The 24,058-nt window shown below is 35.7% G+C and overlaps 1 protein-coding gene across 6 annotated transcripts in view; it reads left to right on the plus strand.

Moving 5' to 3' along the window:
• Positions 1 to 24,058, plus strand: part of PTPN2 (protein tyrosine phosphatase non-receptor type 2) — a 107,846-nt gene that overhangs the window by 30,981 nt on the left and 52,807 nt on the right. For 5 of the 6 annotated variants that reach the window (XM_007487741.3, XM_007487742.3, XM_007487740.3 and 2 more), the window contains exon 3: positions 8,375 to 8,475. The exons of the other annotated variant lie outside the window; for it this stretch is intronic. In XM_007487741.3, coding sequence (XP_007487803.1) covers positions 8,375 to 8,475 — 101 coding nt within the window. The remainder of the gene's footprint in view (positions 1 to 8,374; positions 8,476 to 24,058) is intronic. 6 annotated transcript variants of the gene reach the window in all.

The following is a 24,058-nucleotide window of genomic DNA, read 5'->3' on the forward strand; positions in this document are numbered from 1 at the left end:
AAATCTTATTAAATTGCTTTTGTTTTTAATCTCTTAATATGGAAGAAATGTCAGCTCTGTCACTTTTTTTCCTTGGAATCACATTATGCTATATTGAGACATCAGTTTCTTTAGAACAACCTTTTTAGGCCATTGGCTTTTTTATTGTGGGTTCATTTAGTTAAAAGTAGATAGTATAAATCATAATTCTACCTAAGGAGACATAATTATAATAGAATTGTAATATGCCAAAACAGGGATACTTCACCTATATATGGACTCAATCAGGGTGACAGTGTGAATTAATATAATAAATTTTAACTCAATTTAATTCTTTTAAAAGAATAAGTAATTAGCAATAGAAATTTGTTTTATTTATTCATAAATCTCCATGCATAAAATGGTATATCTCTTGTACACTCTATTTTGAAGACTACTGACTTAGACCAATAGAACCAATAGACCTAATTTTTGTCCCCTGGCCTCAAGTAGACCCTGCTTCCTTCTGTAGATTGCCACCACAAACATTCCCTCATTTTCTAATCTTTAGCCTTTTCTATATGTTTGTTTTTGTCCCTGCTGCCTACAGACATTCCTAGGACTCCCCTCAATTTGGACCACTCCCTAAAGCAGTTAAAATAAAGGTTATTTGAGTGAATTTTAAAGCCAAGGAGACATAAGCATTTCCCCTATTTCACTTCCTCCCTTTGGCTTCAAAGACCTTTCCAAAAGCAAATGATTATTTGGTAATTCAGCACCTTCATTAGGTAAAGGAAATCAGTTAAGTGACAAGCATTTATTAAGTATTTAGTGTGTGCCAGCCATTGTGCCAAGTGCTGGAGGTACAAAGACAAAAGGAAATTGTCCCTGCCCTCTAGGAGCTTAAATTCTGGACATAGAAGAGATGTTGGGGGGTAGGAAAGAGAAACCCATACAAGATTTATATGTCTAAATAAGATTAAAGGATATTCTAGCAATGACTTTAGGAAGGTTTGAGAAAAAAGGGTATTGTGCCATCTTTAGAGGTTTATATCCACATTGGAGTAGTGGTGTGGCAGCTCTACTGTGGCTTCCCAGCTTTCCCCTTTTGTACAGGAAACATCTCATATCTATGTTGTGGGTGGTCCCTTACTTTTTAAGGGACCTGTAAAAGTAGTGATTGTTGAGGAAGCAAGTTTTTTGTTGTCTATGGTTTCAGCTTTAGGAACTTAGAGGATTTCATTTGGTTGAAGGGTAGGAGGGGAATAGAGTTGGAATCATTTCCATCCCTCCTCCTTCTGCTTTTCAGATGGTGTAGGACTATTTGGGCCCAGATCTAAACTTAACTGTGGAGTTATAATTAGGAAGAGATGGGAAAATCTTTCTGGCCAGATTTGAACCTAGACTGTCCTGTCTCTAGGCCTGGCTTTCTATCCACTGTCATCTAGCTTCCCTCCAATCTTTTCCTTTTTTAATAGGGTCTCCAGAAAACAATGAAAAGATAGGGAAGAGAATAGGGTTGGTACAAAGGGATTGATAAGATTTTGACATTGAAAAAGTGGTTCAAAATCAGGTCAGACAGCATTTTACCTTGGTAGTAACAGACTTCAAAAATAAATAGATTTGGTTTCTGTCAGTTAACATCAGGAGGCAAGTTTTTCTTATGCATCCATAGCTTTTTTCTGGGGTCCATTTTTCCTTATGTCTAAAGTAAATTTCTTTCTCTCCCATATTGCTATCTTGATGTCACCTGGAGGCCAAATGCCGTTGAGTAAATTGAGACAGACGAGCCACTGCTAAGGGAGGTTAAGAGTCAGGAGACAGGAAGCAGTGGAGTCAAGAATATTGCCAGACAGCAGAGCAATATCCCAGGCACTGCCCTCCTGGGCAGTCCAGGCAAATTAAGAAACTATGATTGGTTCCTGAGATGTGATGTGTGAGAGTTAGTGGATGGAAAACACTTTATAAGTTGAGGCAAGGAGAAAGTGAGGGTCTTTTGCACGCATGTGATGGAGCTGACTGGACCCATGTAGAAGTGTAGCAAGGAGATCCACAATGGCAGCCACAGATTAGCCAGCAAAGTACCTATTTTTCCCTCTCTTCCTCCTTTTGATTTAATAAAGCTTTTAAGCTACAACCAGCTTCATAATTTTTTATTCTTATACTTGGCTACTACTTGTTCTCATCATCACCACTAAAAAGAATTTATTAAGCAATATGTGCCAATTGCTGAGCTAATCACTAGGTATACAAAGAAAAAGAAAAAAATACAGTTCTTGCCTTCATATTCTAATGAGAGAGACAATACGTGAACAACTACATCCATGGCATATACAGTGTATTTGGGAAGTGATTTTAAAGAGAAGGCATTAATAGTGGAGGGGGCTTGGAAAGACCTTGTGTAGAAGATGGAATTTGAGCTCAGTCTTGAAGGCAGTTTAGGGAAAGCAGAAAGCAAGGAGGGCAATTGAGGAATGGCGGATGACCAGTGCAAAGGCACAAAGTTAGGAGTTGGAGTGGACATGTCAAGGAACAACTAGAAGGCCAGTGTAGCTGAAGAATAGAATGTGTGTGGGACAGTCAGGTATAACAAGATGGGAAAAAATAGCTATATGAAAGGCTTTGAAGAGCTTTAAAAGCCAAAGAGAACATCTCTCTGTCTCTCCTCCTTCCTCTTTCCCTCCAAGTCATAGGGAGGAGCTACTGGAATTTAGTCAATAAGAAGGGTGATGTGGTCAGACTTATACTTTAGGAAAAATCACTTTGACAGCTGCATGGAGCATAGATTAGAATGAGGAGAGATTTGAGGCAGGAAGAAAACCAAGTGACCTATTGTACTTGGTTGTATATGAAATAATGAGGTTCTAAATCAGAGTGGTGTCTGTATGAGTAGAAGGTAGATAGAAGGGGGCATACATAAGAAATGTTGTGAAGGGAGAAATGAAGGGTATTATGTAATGGAAATATGAGAAGGGTTAAGTTGGACATCAAGGTTGTGAGTTTGGGTGTCTGAGAGAAGGATGGTGCTCTTGACAATAATGGGAAAGTAATAGGAAAGTTCAGAATAGGGAAGAGTTTGGAGAGACAGATAATGAATTTTCTGTTTGACATGTCTGAAGTCATTCAATTCCAGGTGTTCAAAAGGTGGTTGTTAATAAAGATTAGAGCTTAGGAGAAAGGATAGGGCTGTATATTCAGATCTGAGTCATCTACATAGAAAAAAATGAATCCTTAGGAACTAATGAGATCACCAAGTCAGATATGGAAGGAGAAGAGAAAACGACTCAGACCTAGCTTTGGGGAACACCTTGAACTAATGAAAATATGCCTCATGAAGAGCTAGCAAAGGAGACCTAAGGAGTGGTCAGATAAGTATAAAGATTACTAGTTAAAATCACCATGGAGAAGAGAATATCCAGAAAGCGGTGATCAACAGTGTTAAAAGACTGCAGAAATCAAGAAGCATCAGGATTTAGAAAAACTATTAGATTTGACAAATAAGAGATCATTGCTGACTTGGAGAGAGCTGTTTTAGTTGAATGGTAGTCAGAAGCTAGATTGACCAATTTGCAATAATCATAGTTTATGTGAGGTGATAAGGGCTTAAATTTGGGTTTTTAACAATTTAATGGGAGAAGTGGGATGGTGGGGGAAGGAAGGAAGATTGTGAGAGATGTTATAGAGGGAGTAATCAGAAGCAACTAACAGCAGCATATAGACCTGTCTCAGTCATGATGAAATGCTTCCTCATCCCTCATCCCTTTCTATTACATGCCTACAGTACAATCTCTTGAACATTTTTCTCATAGAATTTCTAGCTTCCTTCAAAGCTAGGTTGTGTTTCTTGAAATTTTCTCCTTCCTCCTCAAATTATATCCTTAAACTTCTTAAGGCCCAAGACCAAATTTTGTTTTCATATCCTTAAGAGTTTTACACATTGAAGGCACTTAATAATTTTGAATGATTCCTTTATACATGTGTATCTCTCCACTGTACAATGTAAGGTTTAGAAGGAGAGATTTTTCTTTGTCTTAGACTTTTCTAAGCTTAGTATAGCTGCTTATTAGTACATGTTTGTTGGGTTGGATTGCATAGGGTTGAGAAGGAACAGAGAAGAATAATTCTGAAGTTATTAACTTGGTGACTGTCAAGATGGTAGTAGTCTTGAAAGAAACAGGGAAGTTTGGAAGAGGGACAGATTTAGAGCTTCCCAGGACAGTCTTGGGCAGTACTCACATTTAAGGGGTTAGAAGGTAAAAGTAATCCAGTGAAGGTATTGAGAAGAGTCAGACAGGTAGGAAGTTGACCTGGAGAAAGAAAGCTATCAACAAGCATTTAATGTGAGTAATACCATTGGAACCAAGAGAAAAGCTTTGAGGATTATCCAGTTAGAGAATGTGACACATGGTATAAATGGAATCATTCTTTGATTTTTTTTTTTTTTAGAATTTGATTATTCCATCTTGAGATAAAATAAAATTTCTTTAGAATACTTTGAATTCTTTAAAAAAAAGTTAGTATAAGGGAAGCTAGTAGCATAATGGTTAAGAGTTCTAGGCCTACAGTCAGGAGGATCTGGGTTTGAATGTGGCCTCATATGCTTCCTAGCTGTGTGACCCTAGACAAGTCACTTAAACCCAATTGTCTAGCCTTTGCTATTCATTTATCTTGGAATTGGTACTAGAACAAAAGGTAAGGGTTTAGAAAAAAAGGTTTTTTTTTTAATAAAAGAAACATAATACTATATAAGTATATGCTGTTATATTTCCATTTAACAAATATCTCAAATAGTTAAGTCAAAAAAAGAAGAAAAAAATCAGATTTAAAAGCTTTATCAAGAAATCCAATCATCTTGACCTAGTGTAACAGACATAAAATAAGAGTATTTGTTTGATCTTTATTTCAACTTGGTCTTTAAGATCTAGTTATAAGTTTGACTCCTATTTACAACCTTTGAAAGTAGCAAAAAAAGAAAATAAGTATGTCTTTATAATGGGGGTCAAACTGAGTAAAATTATAAGAGAAAAAGAACTTGATTATGACAGTATTGAAAGAGGAAACTAATTTGTCTTGTCAGCTGAGTTCAGGTCTAAAACTAGTCATTTCTTGACAGAAGAAACCATTTCTCAGAAAACCTACTGTTGTGGGGGATGGGTTTCAGAAGTTTGTTTTATTTTTAAACCAATCTATGTAACACTTGGGTTAGTAATATATGTTTCTTCATGGTATTTATTATTAGTATTTTTAGAAACCTCAGTGACAAGAGTTTAAAGCAGATGTCATTTAGAAAAAATGATACTTCTGTGACTGATGTTATAAGATGTTGAAATCAGGCTTCCTGTGGAAGTGTGGTTTGGGTTGTTTTTGTGATATGTCAAGCAATATAACTTGAACCACCATTTCCACTAATTGAGTTTTTCTCCGTTCACAATATCTTTAAAAAGAGAATTGCATAAATAAAAATAAGTTACAGGCATGTAAGTGTATTCTGTAGCACAGACAGTTGTGTGACAAAGGCAGAATAAAATGTGGAATGGAGAAAACATTTTCTAGTTACTGTTTTAGAAGTTAAAACTTTGGAATTTGTTGATGGGACAGTTGGCAGATTGTGAGTAGGTGTGAGGAGATGAATTGAGGCAGTAGCTGGAAGAATCTGGGCAGACAGTTTTAAGAAAAAGGGTTTTCAATTTGGAAGTAGCAGGATTTTATTAGATGTTTAAAAGTTGTGTTTCTTTAATTGGAGAAATGGTAATGCCCTACTTTTATTGTTGTCTGTGCTGGAAATCATGAATCATAGTCATAATTTCTTCAGTATTCATCGAAAAGACTGCTAGTTTAACTTCTTTTGAAATTGTCTAATTATTTTTTTGTTCAAATAAGTCATTTTAAGATAGTATGTTTTATAGTTGATGCCAAAAAACTCCTTCTTACTTCTCCTGCAAATTGAGTTCATTTTTGGTCTTCAGCATTTTGTAAATTCCTCTTTCAAAGGTGTTTTCAATTATCATCATGTATATTTAAAAAAAATTTTTAGTGAAAGGAAAAAAATCCACTTTGATCTTATATGTATATGAAACTCAATTTACCTGTCCTTCCACTCTCAAATGTGCCTTCATCTAGCAAGAGATGCTTTGGGATCCGATTTACAATTAGGGGGTAGATCCTAAATAGATTTTTTTTTATTATTTACTTTCTCTTAAAAATTTTGTCATTCTTAAAATCTGAAAGATTTCATTCTGGAAGCTCCAGTAGAGCACTGTTGCTGGTGTTGTGAATGCTATAAATTTAATAGAGAAATAATTGAAAGAATTGAGAATAAGTCGAAATGTGAATTTTTTCATTAAAAAACAAAACAAAACGCTTACCACCATCTGTCTTAGAACCAGTACTAAGTATCTGTTCCAAGGTAGATGAGTAGAAGGGCTAGACTGTTAGGGGCTGCCCAAGGTGACACAGCTAGGGAGTGTTTGAGTCTAGATTTGAACCCAGGACTTCCTATTTTCAGAGGAGACTCTATCCACTGAAGTTTTGGGCCATAGTTGGAGTACTTCAAAATTGGAAGAGGAAGAAGTATGGAAAAAAATCCTCCCCATTAGTTTCTGAAATGTTGTTGGTAGAATCATGCATAAATATACAATGTAGCTATATCAGTATACCCTACTGAATTTTTCCTGTTTAGAGTCTTTATTTTGTACCAACTGAATTATCCCAGTTATGCAGCTGATGTGGCTTTGCATTTTGTGTTCATGCCCTTTCTATGCTTTACACAAGGAAACAAGGCCCTTTGATGCTGTGTTTTAGTAGCACTTTGAGATTAGTTTATTTGGCATTATTTAAAAAGACCTTTTCATATATTTCCTGTTAAGAGTGAGCTAGCTTTCTGGGATATGTGGTTTTTATTTTGTTAATTGTGTAGCTGGCTTTCTCTTTTCCAACATAATAAAGCAGTTAAAGGGTGATTAAACTGTTAAAAAAAACAATGCTTGCTGACCTCATCTTTCCGAGAACACTAGTATGTGTGATTTACTATAACAAGATCTTAGTTTTTTCCTGTTGGCAAATGACATGTAATATTTACAAAGGTCTTGGGTTCAATCCAACAGAAACATCTCAGATAAATTGATATGTGAAAGTAAAACCTGTTAGCATTTTCTTTTCTTTTGAGATAATGTAACTGGAAGATTTCTAGTTAATATTTCTAAGTATTATAACATTGAGGGCAGGAAATTGTAGACTAGATTGTAAAATTGCTACATAGATGATTTTTTGTGGAATTAAGCACCAAACCTCAATTTATTTAATTATATTTTCACAATCTGGTTTTAATTGTACATATCTGAAATTGTACTTTCAGAATTATAAGTTTAACAGCTCTTCTTTTTATGCAGATATTTACAGTTTGTTTTTAAATTGTCTTGAAGCGAATATGTATATGGAATTATAAATGTATGCCTTTTAAGAAGCTGGTCTTCTTAAAGTTGTATGTCATAAAAAGTTTCTCCTGTTTGTACTTCTACATATATAAAGCAAAATTTTGCCCAGCCTATATATAAACTATGTTAAATTTGGAAGTAGTGAAATCTGATTTTAAGGAACCTTTATTTTTATAGAAAAGAGACAAATTTATACCCAAATTGTAAAACATACTTACTTAAAAATTTAATTACTTTTGTACTTTTCCTATTATCTTTTGTTTTGCATTATTCTTCTTGCCTTCCCTCCAACCATCCCCTGTAACAGAATTTTTTTTAAAAGAGAAGAGGGAGGAGGAATTCAAACCAACCCATCATTGTGTCAGTATATTAAATGTTCTACACCCATGAATCCTCCACCTCTGAAAAAGAGTAGAGTAAGCTGTTATATGTCTTCTTTCAGGCATACTTGTATTGAATTGTATTCTACAGATTGTGAAACCTCTTTTTCAGTCTGGTAAATCAAAAAGAGAGGAATATTCTAAACTCTACCTTTTTAGAATTTTTTTAATGAAAAGTTATTAAAGCATTTCCAAACAAAAATGCATATAAATATGCATTAAGCCCAGTTCTGCCATAAATAAGAATAATGAAATACTGCTTCCCCTAGAAATTTAGTCCTAACTCTTTTGCAATCAATTTTTTCCCCTGTAAGCAGAGTAGTCATCACTTGAGCAAAACATTGGCTGAAGTAAGCATTTTGCTTCCAATAAGGAAGGTATTTTATTTTATTGCACTATAGGATTTCTCTTTTTTACTTTTAATTCAAATTATTTTAAATCATCATTAACTTATTTGTAGGACAAAAAAGAAAACTAACCTTATTCTTGTTATCTCATTCTTGAATATTTAGCAAGATAAGCTTTTCCTAATAAAGCTATGACCATTTCTGAAGAAATATCCTGGAGTAATTCATGGTGTGTCATTTTTGTTTTTATTTTTAGATGATCATAGTCGTGTTAAACTGCAAAATACTGAAAATGATTATATCAATGCCAGCTTTGTTGCCATAGAAGAGGCACAAAGAAATTACATCTTAACGCAGGCAAGTAATATGATGCTGAGTGGTTTCATAAAACTGGAGTTTCATAGATTCTGAGTTCTCTCTGTCTAGGAAAAAATGTTGTACTTTGAATTTAAATAAAATGAGCTCCATTAAGCCCAAGTAGATTATCTGTGTTGCATCTTATCTGAGAAAAATCTTGCTTGGTGACTTGCCAAGCATGTATTTTGCTAATAATATTACTTGCTCATTTGATAACTTCCATGCCTTTTTTTGTATTGTCTGAAGAACAAGGAAATCCTTTGAGATCTTTGTCTTAAGGAAAAAGTGAAGAAAAAGTACAGCAATACTTGATTTTCTCTATTAATTGATATTCTCTATTAATATTGATTGATATTCTCTATTATTATTATTATTAATATTGGTTGATATTCTCTATTAATCAGAGAAAAGTAATTGCTTGTCTATTGCAAAAATTGCGTTCTTAGGAGAAATTAAAGTGAGAGGGACAGATAGAGGGGGAAATTGAGATGGCATCTTGCATTATTTTTATTTTTGAAACATTTACCTTCTGGCTTAGAATTGATATTAAATATCGGTTTCAAGGCAAATAGAGAGGTGAGGCCTAGGCAATAGGGATTAAGTGTCTTGACCCGTGTCAGACAGTTAGGAAGTGTCTAAGGCCAGATTTGAACCTAGAACCTCCCTTTCCAGGCCTGGCTCTTTGTCCATGAGCCACTGATATTTCCTCCCCACCTCTCTGCGTTGTGGCCTTGAATCTTTTTTCGGGAGAGGGGTGGGGAAGTGAATTTTCTATGTTTCTGACATGCCCATTTATATGTAAATAAACATTCTTTTTTAAGTTCCATAAATAATCTAATAAATCACATTGAATTATATACCTCAGTTATAATTTGTTAGAACAAATGTGGGGAATTAAACTGATATTTCATTTGGTTATTTAAGTGATAATTGTATATAAGAAGACTACAGTAGTTATATTTAGAATGTAAATTATGCTTCACAGGTCATCAGCATATTGAATTGAAATTACTATAGTTTTAGAAATTAGTCACCATTTTGTAGGAAGACATTTTCTTTCTACACTTGCTCTGTATTTCTACCCACCTTCCTTTTTAATAACATATGTGAATTTTAAAATCTCCATCTAGCTTGGTCTAGCACCCAAAATTGTGCACACCCACACTACACGGGCATGTGCTAGTCAATGACAAATCAGAAATAACTAACTGCCCACCTGGGCTGTCCTAAGCCAAGCTTGAGCCACCCTTGGCACTTGTGAAGCACAGAAAGTGAGGTAGGGAACAGCCTCTGGAATTTGCTCACTTCCTGTGGACAGAGCTAAACACCAGTTCGTGCTAGGAACTGGAGCAGAGAGGAGGCCTGCAGACAGCTTTCCTTCAGATCGGTCATGTGTGTCAAGGACTGATTCTCCTTTCTACCTTGGCCTTAGGGCCTAATCTCCCTCTGGCTCGGCCAGAAGGTTGAGTTAACCATTTTCCCTTTCCTCCTCTCTCCTTCACTCCTTGTCCTTTTTCCTTACTCCCATTGTGATTAAACCACCATAAACTCCATTCTGATTTGAGTGTTTCATTTTAGGAATTTCATAAGTAAACTCCTTGGCGACCATAAATTAATATTACAACAATCTTAAAGGTGAATTTTCACCATTACACTACATTTGAGTTTTAAAATGACTGAATATTGACTGTTGGTTCAGTAGGTTGAGTGCTGAGTTTGGATTCAGGAAATGAGGTTTGAGTTCAAATTTGCCTCCAAGAACTTCCTAATTGTGTGAACCTGGCCAAGTCTTTTAATTTTCAGCTTCAATTTCTTAAGATGTGGTGAGAATAAAATAACACTCATAAAGAACTTTTCAAATCTTAAAGTGCTAATATAACTGCTAATTTATTTTATATTTAGTATTTTTTTCTTATGGTCATCTGCTATAAAGATCATCTGTGTAATATACATCTTTGTAGAAATTTAGAAATTGATTCATGTTCTCAAAGCAAATTGCAATAGATAAATTACTGAAGCATTAATTATTCAGTGTTACCAACTCTAAGTTGATTCTTGGGTAGGATAGATTTACTGGTGAATTAATATAGTAAAATTTTAAGATTTGAACTTAACTTGACACATTGGGCTTTTATTATTTTTGAAGAACATGTTATAATTTAACTTTTAAAGACATGACTCTTAAATTAGTAGAATAACTGTACTATATTATCTCAACTCAGACTTTTAAAAACCAGATTCATTGTAAAAATGATTATGGCAGTTGCCTTTGTGAACATTTTTCTACTCAGAGGTATACCAGTCACACACATATATATGTATTTCAAGTCATATGAATATGACTTAAAATAAAACTGTGGTTTTTATAAAAGTAATACATTTTAATAATTTTAATACAGATGAAGAGATTGATGCTGAAGATACCCCCAAAAAATTTAGAACCAATTTATTCCTTCCTTTGTGTACCTTTTCTCATTACTGTTTCTACCGTGTGCTCTTAGTTATATCCTCTGCAACTACATAGAACAAATATAATTCTTCTTCCTCATGACAGTTCTTCAGGTACTTGAAGGCATCTCTCAATCCTTAGACTCTCAGTCGTCTTTTCATCAGGCTAAACATAACCCAGTTCCCTCCTCTGATTGTCATATGCCATAGACTAAAGACTCTTTACCCTCCTGGTTGTCCTCCTTGGACACTCTTCAGCTTATCAATTTTATATATGCAATCACATAAAACATTTTTCCATATTAATCCTTTTGTGGAAGGAAACTCAAATATTTAAAAAAATGTAAGAAGTTTTTTTTGTTTGTTTGTTTTTGCTCTGGGTTCAGACTCTATCAATTCTTTTTCTCTGAAAGCATATGATATTTTTTATCCTGAGTCCTTTGGGATAGTTTTAGATCACTGTATTTCTGAGAATAGCTAAATTATTAATAGTTGTTCATAGTACAGAATTCTTGTCACTGTATACAGTGTTCTCCTGGTTCTATGTATTTTAGTCTGCTTCAGTTCATGTAAATCTTTCTAAGTTTTTCTGAACTCCTTTTGTTTGTCATTTCTTGCAGCACAGTAGTATTCCATTACAATTATATATTATAACTTATTCAGCCCTTCTCCACTTGAGTGGTGTCCCCTCACAAAAAAGAGCTGCTTTAAATATTTTTGGATATAGGTATCCTTTTTTTTTTAAATCTCTTTGGGATATAAACCTAATGATAGTATTGCTGAGTCAAAGGGTATGTACTGTATTTATAGCCTTTGGGCAGAGGTCGAAATTGTTGTCCAGAATTGAATCATTTCAGAACTCCCCCAGCAGTGCATTAGTGTCTCAGTTTTCCTACATCCCCTCCAGGTTTTGTAATTTTCCTTTTCTGGCATAATAGCCAATCTGATAGGTTGTGGAATGATACCTCAGAGTTATTTTCATTTGCATTTCTCTAATTAATAGAGATTTGGAGCATTGTTTTTGCATGACTATAGAGAGAGAACTTTAATTACTTTGTCTGAGATCTGCCTGTTCATATCCTTTGACCATTTATTAATTGAAGATTGACTTGCGTTTTTATATATTTGACTCATTTCTCTACATATTTGAGAAATGAGGCCTTTATTACTATATTATTATTATATTGTTACATGTACCATAATATTACATATTATTTTTATAAAAATTTGCACTGTTATTATCACTGCATATTACTTTCCATCCCAATTCCTCCATTTAGTTTCTGACCACTACCTCCTCCAATTTGCCCTCTTTTGTATTAGCCCACCCCACATTCCCTTATCCCCTTCTACTATTCTATAGGATAAGACAACTTTCTGTATCCAAATAATTGTGTATATTGTGTTCTTTTGTTGAGCCAATCCCATTGAGAGTAAGGTTCACATGCTTAATTACCCTCCCCACCTACCCCATCTTCCCCTCTCACTGTAAAGGCTTTAATGTCTCTTTTATGTGAGATAGTTTACTCTATTTTATTTTTCCCTTCCCCTCCCAATGCATCCTCTTTCTCATGCCTTAATTTAATTTTTTATGTTGTCCTATCATATTCCACTCACACCCTTGCCCTCTACATATACTCCTTATAACTGTCCAAATAATGATAAAGTTCTTTGTAGTTACAAGAGTCATCTCCCCAGTAGGAATGTGCATAGTTTAAGCTTTTTGAATTGAATGTCTTTTGATTTCTCTTACCTGTTTACTTTTTTATGCTTCTCTTAAGTTTTGTATTTAAAAGTCAAAATTTTCATTTAGCTCTGGTCTTTTTATCATGAACTTTTTTTTTTCTCTTTAAAGAGGTTTTTAATATGCTTCTTTTTTCTTTCTTTTTTAAACATTATATTATTTGGTCATTTTCAAACATTATTCATTGGGGAAAAAAAGGATCATTTTCTTTTCCTAACCCCCCATCCCCCCCATTGCCAATGTGCGATTCCACTGGGTATCACATGTGTCCTTGATTTGAACCCATTTTCATGTTGTTGGTATTTGCATTAGGGTGCTCATTTAGAGTCTCTCCTCAATCATATCCCTCCAACCCATGTAATCAAGCAGTTGTTTTTCTTCTTTGTTTCTACTCCCACAGTTTTTCCTCTGCATGGTGGATAGTGTTCTTCTTCATAGATCCCTCTGAGTTGTTCAGGATTACTGCATTGCCTCTAATGGAGAAGTCCATTACATTCGATTGTACCACAGTGTATCAGTCTCTGTGTACAATGTTCTCCTGGTTCTGCTCTTTTAGCTCTGCATCATTTCCTGGCGGTTGTTCCAGTCTCCATGGAATTCCTCCACTTTATTATTCCTTTTAGCACAATAGTATTCCATCACCAACATATGCCACAGTTTATTTAGCCATTCCCCAATTTAAGGGCATCCCCTCATTTTCCAATTTTTGGCCACCACAGAGAGTGCAGCTATGAATATTCTTGTACAAGTCTTTTTCCTTATTATCTCTTTGGGGTATAAACCCAGCAGAGCTATGGCTGGATTAAAGGGCAGACAGTCTTTTATTGCCCTTTGGGCATAGTTCCAAGTTGCCCTCCAGAATGGTTGGATCAATTCACAGCTCCACCAGCAATGAATTAATGTCCCGACTTTGCCACATTCCCTCCAGCATTCATTACTTTCCTTTGCTGTCATTTTAGCCAATCTGCTAGGTGTGAAGTGATACCTCAGAATTGTTTTGATTTGCATCTCTCTGATTATAAAAGATTTAGAACACTTTTTCATGTGCTTATTAATAGTTTTGATTTCTTTAACTGAAAACTGCCAGTTCATGTCCCTTGCCCATTTATCAATTGGAGAATGACTTAATTTTTTGTACAATTACTTTAGCTCCTCATAAATTTGAGTAATTAAACCTTTATCAGAGGTTTTTGTTATGAAGATTGTTTCCCAGTTTGTTGCTTTCCTTCTGATTTTAATTACATTGGTTTTGTTTGTACAAAAACTTTTTAATTTGATGTAGTCAAAATTATTTATTTTACATTTTGTGACTCTTTCTAAGTCTTGCTTGGTTTTAAAATCTTTCCCTTCCCAAAGGTCTGATATGTATACTATTCTGTGTTCACCTAATTTACTTATAGTTTCCTTCTTTATGTTCAAGTCATTCACCCATTCTGAGTTTATCTTGGTGTAGGGTGTGAGATGTTGTTCCAAACCTAATCTCTCCCACACTGTCTTCCAATTTTCCCAGCAGTTTTTATCAAATAGTGGATTTTTGTCCCAAAAGCTGGGGTCTTTGGGTTTGTCATAGACTGTCTTGCTTAGGTCACTTACCCCACGTCTATTCCACTGATCCTCCTTTCTGTCTCTTAGCTAGTACCAAATTGTTTTGATGACCACTGCTTTAAAATATAGTTTGAGATCTGGGACTGCAAGGCCACCTTCCTTTGTATTTTTTTTTCATTATTTCCCTGGATATCCTTGATCCATTGTTCTTCCAAATGAACTTTGTTATGGTTTTTTCTAATTCAGTAATAAAGTGTTTTGGGGAGTTCAATGGGTATGGCACTAAATAGATAAATAAGTTTGGGTAGGATGGTCATTTTTATTATATTAGCTCATCCCACCCATGAGCAGTTCATGTTTTTCCAATTGCTCGAGTCTAGTTTTAGTTGTGTGGAGAGTGTTTTATAGTTGTGTTCATATAGTTCTTATGTTTGTCTCGGCAGATAGATTCCTAAGTATTTTATATTGTCTAAGGTGATTTTGAGTGGAATTTCTCTTTCTAATTCTTGCTGCTGAGATGTGTTAGAGATATATAGAAATGCTCATGACTTATGTGGGTTTATTTTGTATCCTGCAACTTTGCTAAAGTTGTTGATTATTTCCACCTGCTTTTTGGTTGAATCTCTAGGATTCTTTAAGTAGACCATCATATCATCCGCAGAAAGTGACAGTGTGGTCTCCTCATTGCCAATTGTAATACCTTCAATTTTTTTTCTTCTCTTAATTGCTACTGCTAGTGTTTCTAGTACAATGTTAAATAATAGAGGTGATAATGGGCATCCTTGTTTCACTCCTAAACTTATTGGGAAGGCTTCTAGTTTATCCCCATTGCAGATGATGTTTGCTGATGGTTTTAGATATATACTGTTTATTATTTTTAGGAAAGGCCCTTTTATTCCTATGCTTTCTAGTGTTTTTAATAGGAATGGGTGTTGTATTTTATCAAAGACTTTTTCTGTGTCTGTTGAGATGATCATGTGATTTTTGTTGGTTTGCTTGTTGATATGGCCAATGGTTTTCCTAATATTGAACCATCCTTGCATTCCTGGTATAAATCCTACTTTATCATAGTGAATGACCCTCCTGATCACTTGCTGGAGTCTTTTTGCCAGTATCCTGTTTAAGATTTTTGCATCTATGTTCATTAGGGAGATTGGTCTGTAGTTTTCTTTCTCTGTTTTTGACCTGCCTGGCTTTGGAATCAGTACCATATTTGTGTCATAAAAGGAATGGGGTAGAATTCCCTCTTTGCTTATTATGTCAAATAGTTTGTATAGTATTGGAGTTAGCTGTTCTTTGAATGTTTGATAGAATTCACTTGTGAATCCATCAGGCCCTGGGAATTTTTTCTTAGGGATTTCTTTGATGGTCTGTTGGATTTCTTTTTCTGATATGGGATTATTTAAGAATTCTATTTCTTCTTCTGTATTTTTGTATGTATTCATCCATGTCACCTAGATTGGGATATTTGTTGCCATATAATTGGGCAAAATAGTTTTTAATGACTGCCTTAATTTCCTCTTCATTGGAGGTAAGGCCCCCCCCTCTTCATCTATGATACTGTTAATTTGCTTCCATCTTTTTGATAACCTCCAATTTAAATTCTTCAAGATCTTGTGGACAATTTTCATTTCTTTTGGAAGGTTTTGGAGCATTTATTTGGATTTCCTCTGTATTCTGTATTTTTCCTCTGTAAAAAGTATCCAAAGTCAACCCCTTCTTCTTGGTTTTCTTGGTTTTGGGATGCTGTTCCTGGGCACTGTTTGCCATCTCTATGGTTTTTTTCTCCCCTTTCCAGTCAGAAATCTGAGTGAGGAGGGCTGGCTCTCTGTGTATGGGTCTAATGATCAAGGCTTTTGCCTCGGACCAATTCTTGATTGTTCTCAGCTGTGCTGTATTCCGGAGGGAGCCTGAGGTCTGCCCTCCCCTGCCTGCCGACTTTTTGGGTGTTACTGCTCTTGGGTAAGTCCTTGGTGGTCTTAGTCAACTCCCCAGACCTATAGGTGCCCCTTGGCTCACTTGTTGATCATGGTGCACTGGTTCTGAGTGCCCGAGTTCTGAGCTCCCCTTGCCTGCCTGCCGGGGTTTCGGGTGTTACTGCTCTTAGGGGTAAGTCCTTGGTGGTCTTAGTCAGCTCTCAAGACCTGGAGCTGCCCATTGCTCGCTCCTGGTGTGCCCCTCCCTGCTGTGGTGTATGGTTGGGATGGGTAGGTCAGCTCAAGTTTGGGTGGGAGCTTTTTTGTTCTTTTATAGTGTGGAAATGCCTGAATCCCACGTACCTTTAGTGTTGCGCCCTACTGTAGAGTCCCTCTGTTCTTATGAGGATCGTTTTTGGGGGTGTTTAGGGGTTGTCTGTATCATTGGGTCTGAATAGGGGAAGCGAGCCGCGTTAATCTGCCACCATGCTTACCTGGAAGTCTCTTAATAATATCTTATCATGAACTTTTGAAAGACTTCAATTTCATTGAATTACCATTTTTCCCCTTGAAGGTGTATGCTGTTTTGTTGAGTGAGTGATTCTTGGTTGAAGTCCTAGCTCCTTTGCTCTCTGGATTATCATATTGCAGGCCCCTTCTATCTTTTAATGTAATTAAATCTTATGTTATCCTCACTGTGACTCCATGATATTTGAATTTCTTTTTGACTGCATGAAATATTTTCTCCTTGATCTGAGAGGCCTAGACTTTAGTTACAATATTCCTGGGAGTTATCCTTTTGGGATTTTTTTTCAGAAGGAGATTGATGGATTCTTCCCATTTTCTATTTTACTCTCTGGTTCTGGAATAGTTTTTTTTCCCCCCATGATTTCTTGAAAAATAGTCTAAGCTTTTTTTTTTTTTTTTGGATCATGGCTTTCAGGTAGTGCAATGATTTTTAGATTTTCCTGAATTTATTTTCTAGGTCAGTTGTTTTTCCAGTGTGATATTTCACATTTTTTCCTCCCCCCCTTTCTTTTCACTTTGATTGCTTCCTGTTATCTTATAAAATCATTAGCTTCCACTTATTTAATTCTAATTTTTAAGGTCCATTTTTTCATTCATTTATTGCCAATTACATGGAATAGCAAATTTCCACATAAGTTTTCTGAAGTTATATAAACCAAATTGTCTCCTTCCCTCCCCACTCCCAGAGCTGGCAAGCAACTCAGTCTGAGTTATAAATGTATAATCATGTAAAATGTATTTTTCCATATTGTTCATTTTTGTAAATGAATAATCTTATAAACTAAAGCCTTAAAACGTTTTTATGCTTTCATCTGCATTCCTACTCCAATAATTCTTTCTCTGGTGGTGAATATCATTCTTTGTCATTAGTCCCTCAAAATTGTCCTGGATCATTGTATTGCTGATAGTGAAGGTTCAATTTTCCTAAGAAGTTCTCAATACATTTTTGTATGTCTTTACATTTGGCCAGTTTTGCTTTTTTAAGAATTTTCCTTCATTGAATTTTTGGGCCTCTTTTACCAGTTGGCTTATTTTGTTTTTCAAGGCATTAATATCTTCAGTATTTTTTTATGCCTTCTTTACCAAACTGCTGATTCTTTTTCTCATGTTTTTCCTGTATCATTCATTCTCCCCCCTCCCCCATTTTGAGCTTTTCAATTAAAAATTTTTTGAGCTTGTGAGCAATTCGTGTTTTTTGGGGGGAAGCTTTAGATGTAGCTATATTCACTTTGTTGTCTTCTTCAGAGTTTGTATTTTGGTCTTCCCTGTCACCAAAATAACTTTATATGTTATTTTGTTGTTGTAGTGTGCTCATTTTCCCAATCTTCTTTTCTTTTTATTTAAAAAGCTGATAAAGTTGGGTTCTGTAACTGCAGAGAAGGGAGTACTGTTCCAAGCTTCAGGCTCTTTGTACAGCTGCCTTTAGAATTAGTTCTGGGAATAAATCTGCTTTCATTTTTTCGAAGATGGTAGAATGCAGTGATAGTGACCTGTTTAGAGACAATGTGCCATGCCTGCAGGTACCTCCCCACTGCCCAAATGCCATACAAAACCCTCATTCCACACAAGGGAGGGAGAAAGTGCTCCCATTTGACTGCTGGGCATTGGGGCGGGTGATATGGAAAAAGTATCAAGACAATGGGGGAGATTCAGCTCTGCCCAAGTCCCTCTGCTTTTCTAGTAACAAACTGGGGGTGGGGAGGGTTCGCATGTCCACGGAGAGCACTCTGTGTGCCATCTTTGGTACATGTGCCATACATTCACCATCACTTGTATATTAAGGAGAGTTGTGTTTAATGCTCTTATGGCCTATGTTCTAGTCTGGGGGTAACCACAAGCCCCCTTCTCTGCCTTGGAACTGTGGCCAGAGTCCCCTGCTTTTCTGTGGCTAAAAACTCTGGTTTGTGCTAGTGTTTCTTTTCCTCCTGAGAGTGGCTCCCCAGGATTGCTTTCTAGATCTGTGTCTGGGCAGTGCGACAAGAATCTTGAACCCAGAGGCGGCAATATCTGTAATATCTTTCTGAACAGTTGTCTGACCCCTTTTATCATCTGTGGCTAAGAGCTCTATATGCCTTTGCTTCTACTTCAGCTGTGCCCATCCTCCATCATGGCATACTTGAGCCCTCATGTTTTCTAAGTTGTTTTGGGCTAAAAAATTACTTCACCATGTCTTTTTGTTGGTGGAGGTGGACTTAAAGCAGCTCCAGAATTCATTCTAAGGCTTTATATCACAGTTTTTTGCAGAGTAATTTGGTATTTATTAGAAACATACCTATACCTTTTCCATCATCTTGACTCTGCCTTGACATTTTTTCCTTTTTACATCATCTTTATTTCCAATAGATCCCTCTTCCCTTTCCAACTTTGCAAGTGATTTTCATAATTAAAAAAATAAGGATAAGAAAGAGCAATTCAACAAAACCCAACATATCAAATTAGTTTGACAGTATATGTAACATTTCACACCCATAGTTGTTCCTCCACAAAGAAGGGAAGGAAGTAGTCTTTCATCATTTCTAGGACAGAACTTAGTCATTTTAATTATATTCAGTTCAATTTTTAATTTTATTCTTTCCGTTTTTGTGTGACTATCTTTGTATGTATGTGTTTGTCTCTCTCTGCCTGCCTCCCCTCCCCTCCCAGGACATCAGTATCATATAAAGAGCACTATATCTGGAAGCCAGGGACTCATGTTCTATTTTTGACTCTATTAATTGCCATCTATGTGGATTTGGTCAAATAATTTGATTTCTTTGAGCCTCAGTTTCCCCATTTGAAAAATGAGAGGTGTCAAACAATTAATTTGGCAGTCTTTTTCTGCTCTAGATGTCCCAAGTATTTGTCAGTTTGAAAGAGGATCCCAAGTACAGGACAGTGTTGAAAACAAAGAAATGAGCCACTGTTGATGAAATTTCAAATGCCCTTTTAAATTCAGCCAAACGTCACATTATAATTAAATTTTTTGACTGCCACATCATGCCACTGACTCACTAAACCCTCTAGTCTTTTTTAGTTCAACTGTTTTCTCTTTATGTTCCTATATTTTATACATAAAAAGGTTTTTTTTTTATTCAGTAGTTTATAGTTTGTAGAATATGTTCTCTTCCTTTTTTTTTTGAAAATCTGGGCTTGTCCAATCTTTTGATCATTGCCCATGACTTCCTAAAATGTATTTATTTAATTAATTAATTTAGAAGATTTTCCCATGGTTACATGATTCATGTTCTTTCCCTCCCCTTTCCTCTCACCCCTCTCAGAGCAAACGAGCAATCCACTGGGTTTTACATATAGCATTATTCAAAACCTATTTCCATATTATTACTATTTGTAGTAGAGTGATCATTTAAAGTCAAAATCCCAATTGAACAATGTGATCAGTCATGTTTTTCTTCTGTATTTCTACTCCCACATTTGTTCCTCTGAATGGTAGCATTCTTTCTTACAAGTCCCTCAGAATTGCCCTGGATCATTACATTGCTGTTGTAGAGAAGTCCATTATGTTCGATTGTGCCACAGTGTATCAGTCTCTGTCTACAATGGTTCTCCTTTCACTCTGCATTAATTCCTGGAGGTCTTTCTAGTTCACATGGAATTGCTTCACTTCATTATTCCTTTCAGCACAATCGTATTCCACCAATATCAGATACCACAGTTTGTTCAGCCATTCCCCAATCAATGGACATCCCCTCATTTTCCAATTTTTTGCTACCACAAGAGCACAGTTATAAATATTTTTGTACATGTATTTTCCTTATTATCTTCTTGGGGTATAAACCCTGGAACAAAGGGCAGGTAGTCTTTTAAAGCCCTTTGGGCATAGTTCCAAATTGCTCCCCAGAATGGTTGGATCAATTCACAACTCCACCAGCAATGCATTAATGTCCCATTTTTGCCACATCCCCTCCAACACATTACTTTCCTTTGCTGTCATGTTAGCTAATCTGCTAGGTGTGAGGTGGTACCTCAGAGTTTTTTTATTTGCATTTCTCTAATCAGGAGGGATTTAGAACACTTTTTCATGTGCTTGTTTGTCAAGTTCTGCTCCACAAATTATTCGTTGATTCATCCAACTGGGATGAGAAAAATGACTTGCAATTACAGGAGGGTCAAGCCATGAGACTAACAGATCAGACATGTAGACATCCTATTGCTGTGCAATGACAAAGTTTAATGATTTGGTGTACATGCTTTATAGGGAAAATTACATAGACTGAGGGATTAGATAAGCCTTTTGCAGGAACAATGGTTAGTAATGATTTACAAGATGGCAATAGTGGATGTAGATCGCCTTAGTAGCTCTAAGCAGTGTTTTCCTTGGGATAATAAATCACATGTTGGCATATCAATGTATGATCTAATACTGTATAGTCTTCTCACAGAACTTCTGCATCAATTTTCTTAGCAGGATATCTAGTATTTGGGGAGAGGGAAAAGTTTGCTTTTCTCATGCTGGGGAGTAGACTCTGTGCTTGGTAATTTCTAAGCTATGATTTCCCAGGAGACCTTGCAAATTGGGGTGCACTGGGTATTCCCCAGCCTTGCTGGAATGGAAGCCTCTAATCTTCTTATGCTGTACCATACTTGTTTGATAGTTTTTATTTCTTTATCTGATAACCGCCTATTCATGTCCCTTTCCTATTTATCAGTTGGGGGTTGGCTTGATTTTTTTTTGTACAATTGATTTAGCTCCTTATAGATTTGAGAAATTAGACCTTTGTCAGAGTTTTTTGTTATAAAGATTTTTTCCCCCAATTTGTTGCTTCTCTTCTAATTTTGATGGCATTGGTTTTGTTTGTACAAAACCTTTTTAATTTAATGTAATCAAAGTTATTCATTTTACATTTTGTAATATTTTCTTTTTTTGCTTGGTCTTAAATTCTTTCCTTTCCCATAGATCTGACAGATATACTATTCTATGTTCACCTAATTGCTTAGAGTTTCCTTCTTTATATTTAAGTCATTTACCCATTCTGAATTTATCTTGGTATAGGGTGTGAGATATTGATCTAAACCTAATTGTAGAATACATTCTCTTCCCTTGTTTAAAAATCAGGGCGTGTCCAATCTTTTGATACTTCCATTGCCCATGATTTTTAAACTATCAGGATATCAGTAAAATTGGCAATGGTTCATCAGTCACCCCTAGTTTTTCTTGTCCATTGACTTGAATTCAATATAAATAGCTAAATAATCTGTTACTGTCACCTCACTATTTTGGTATCTACTATCTTGCTACTTGTTTTTGTCATGTCATTTTAGGGGAAAGGGTATTATTTATCCTTTGCCGAGAAATTGAAACCAAACAAAGATTTCATTAGCCCATCTACAAGCAAAGATCTTGTTACTTCTTATGATCTTCCTTTTTTTTTCTCCATATGACTTAAAAAAACAAAACATCCTTTTTGTTCTGTTTTCCTTAGTTTTCCTCACTGGCCTCATCCACTTCTGAATATTTTTGACAACACTATTTTTGTAGGATTGTGCCATACATTTATAGTCACCTTCTATGCCTGCCTGGCTTTGTTTCCATTCTCTGTACATTTCTTTTTAAAATCTAAGTTGCTTGGTGAGTTCTCTGTGCAGCCACATATACTACTTGAGATAACTCACATTTTTCTTCTTTATTGAAATTGTTCCCTTTCTTTTTTTAAATTTGTTTAATAGTCAAGTTAACGTTTATCCCTTAATTTTATTTAATTAGATGATTTAGAATATTTTTCCATGGTTATAAGACTCATGTTCTTTCCCTCCCCTTCCTATATCTGACACACAATTCCACTGGGTTTTACATGTGTCATTGATCATATTATTAATATTTGCACTAGGGTGATTAGAGTCTGCTTTCCCAGTCATAACCCCATCAACCAATGTGATCAAGCAGTTGTTTTTCTTCTGTGTTTCATTTCCCACAGGTCTTCCTCTGGATGTGGATAGTATTCTTTCTCATAAGTCCCTCAGAAATGTTTTGGATCATTGCATTGCTAGTAGTAGAGAAGTCCATTGCATTTGCTTTTACCACAATGTATCAGTCTCTGTGTGCAATGTTCTCCTGGTTCTGCTTGTTTCACTCTGCATCAATTCCTGGAGGTCGTTTCAGTTCACATGGAAGTTCTAGTTTATTATTCCTTTGAGCACAATAGTATTCCATCACCAGCATATACCACAATTTGTTCAGCCATTCACCAGTTGGAGGGCATCCCCTCATTTTCCATTTTTTTGGCACCACAAACAGTGAGGCTATTACTATTCTTGTACAAGTCTTTTTCCTTATTATCTTCCTTTTTGTTTCTTCAGAATTTTATTCTTGAACAGCTCCCTTCTCCTCTGCGCTGAATTCTGCTGAAGCATTTTGGATCCATTGGGACCTTACATATCTTTCTTCTAAACCCTTTTAAGCCTCTTTCCATATGTCTAGAGTACACATCAGACTGTGCTCTATATTTTCTCACCTCTGTCTGAAACTCAGAATGGAGTAGTAACTTCCTTCCTGTATTTTAATTTAAAATCTAAGAATTTTTTTGTTTGAGATTGTATTTTTTATAAAAATCCAAGAATTTTGTTTTTTGTTTAAGATTTTACTTTTATAAAAATTAAATATTTTGATTTTGTTCGAGAAAAGATCTTCAAAAAAAAAAAAGAAGCTTGAAACTTTTATATCCAGAGAATGAACTGTTGCAGAAAGATGCTGGAAAACCTATACTTCATCAAGAAGATCAAGAATGAACTTTGAATATGATTGATTGAACTGAACTTTGATTGAACATTTATTGTAAATGTACACATTTTTGCCAAAAGTGACTGCCCCTAATTTGGCTTTCTGTCAATGAGCCTAGCAAAACATTGGTTTTGCTTTCTTTTCTTTACTATTTCCTCCCTCACTATTCTAATTCCTCTTAGAAATTTGAATATCGTGTATATTTATAGTTAGAAGTGCATTAGGGTTACAAATTGATTATGTTAAATGATCAATGGGGAGACTAGTCTCCCAATGATCATTGGGGGGAGGGGGAGGATTGTAAATCTTGAAATCTCTCAGACTTGTGAACGTTAAAAAATTTCCATATTTAGGAATCCTTCATTGGAACAAATTCCCTACATTGTTTTCCAGTAGGGGATTTGTTCCAATGGAGGATTCCTCATTCCAAAGAGTCCCTTCAGGGGGCATGTGGGTAGCTCAGTGGATTGAGAACCAGGCCTAGAGATAGGAGGTCCTAGGTTCAAATCTGGTCTCAGCCACTTCCTAGCTGTGTGACCCTGGGCAAGTCACTTGACCCCCATTGCCTAGCCCTTACCACTCTTCTGCCTTGGAGCCAATACACAGTATTGATTCCAAGGAGGAAGGTATAGGGTTTAAAAAAAAAAAAGAGTCCCTTCATTTCCACCCTAGTAACAATTTGCTCCC

Source organism: Monodelphis domestica, chromosome 3 (genome assembly GCF_027887165.1).
Source record: "Monodelphis domestica isolate mMonDom1 chromosome 3, mMonDom1.pri, whole genome shotgun sequence".
Lineage (NCBI taxonomy): Eukaryota > Metazoa > Chordata > Mammalia > Didelphimorphia > Didelphidae > Monodelphis > Monodelphis domestica.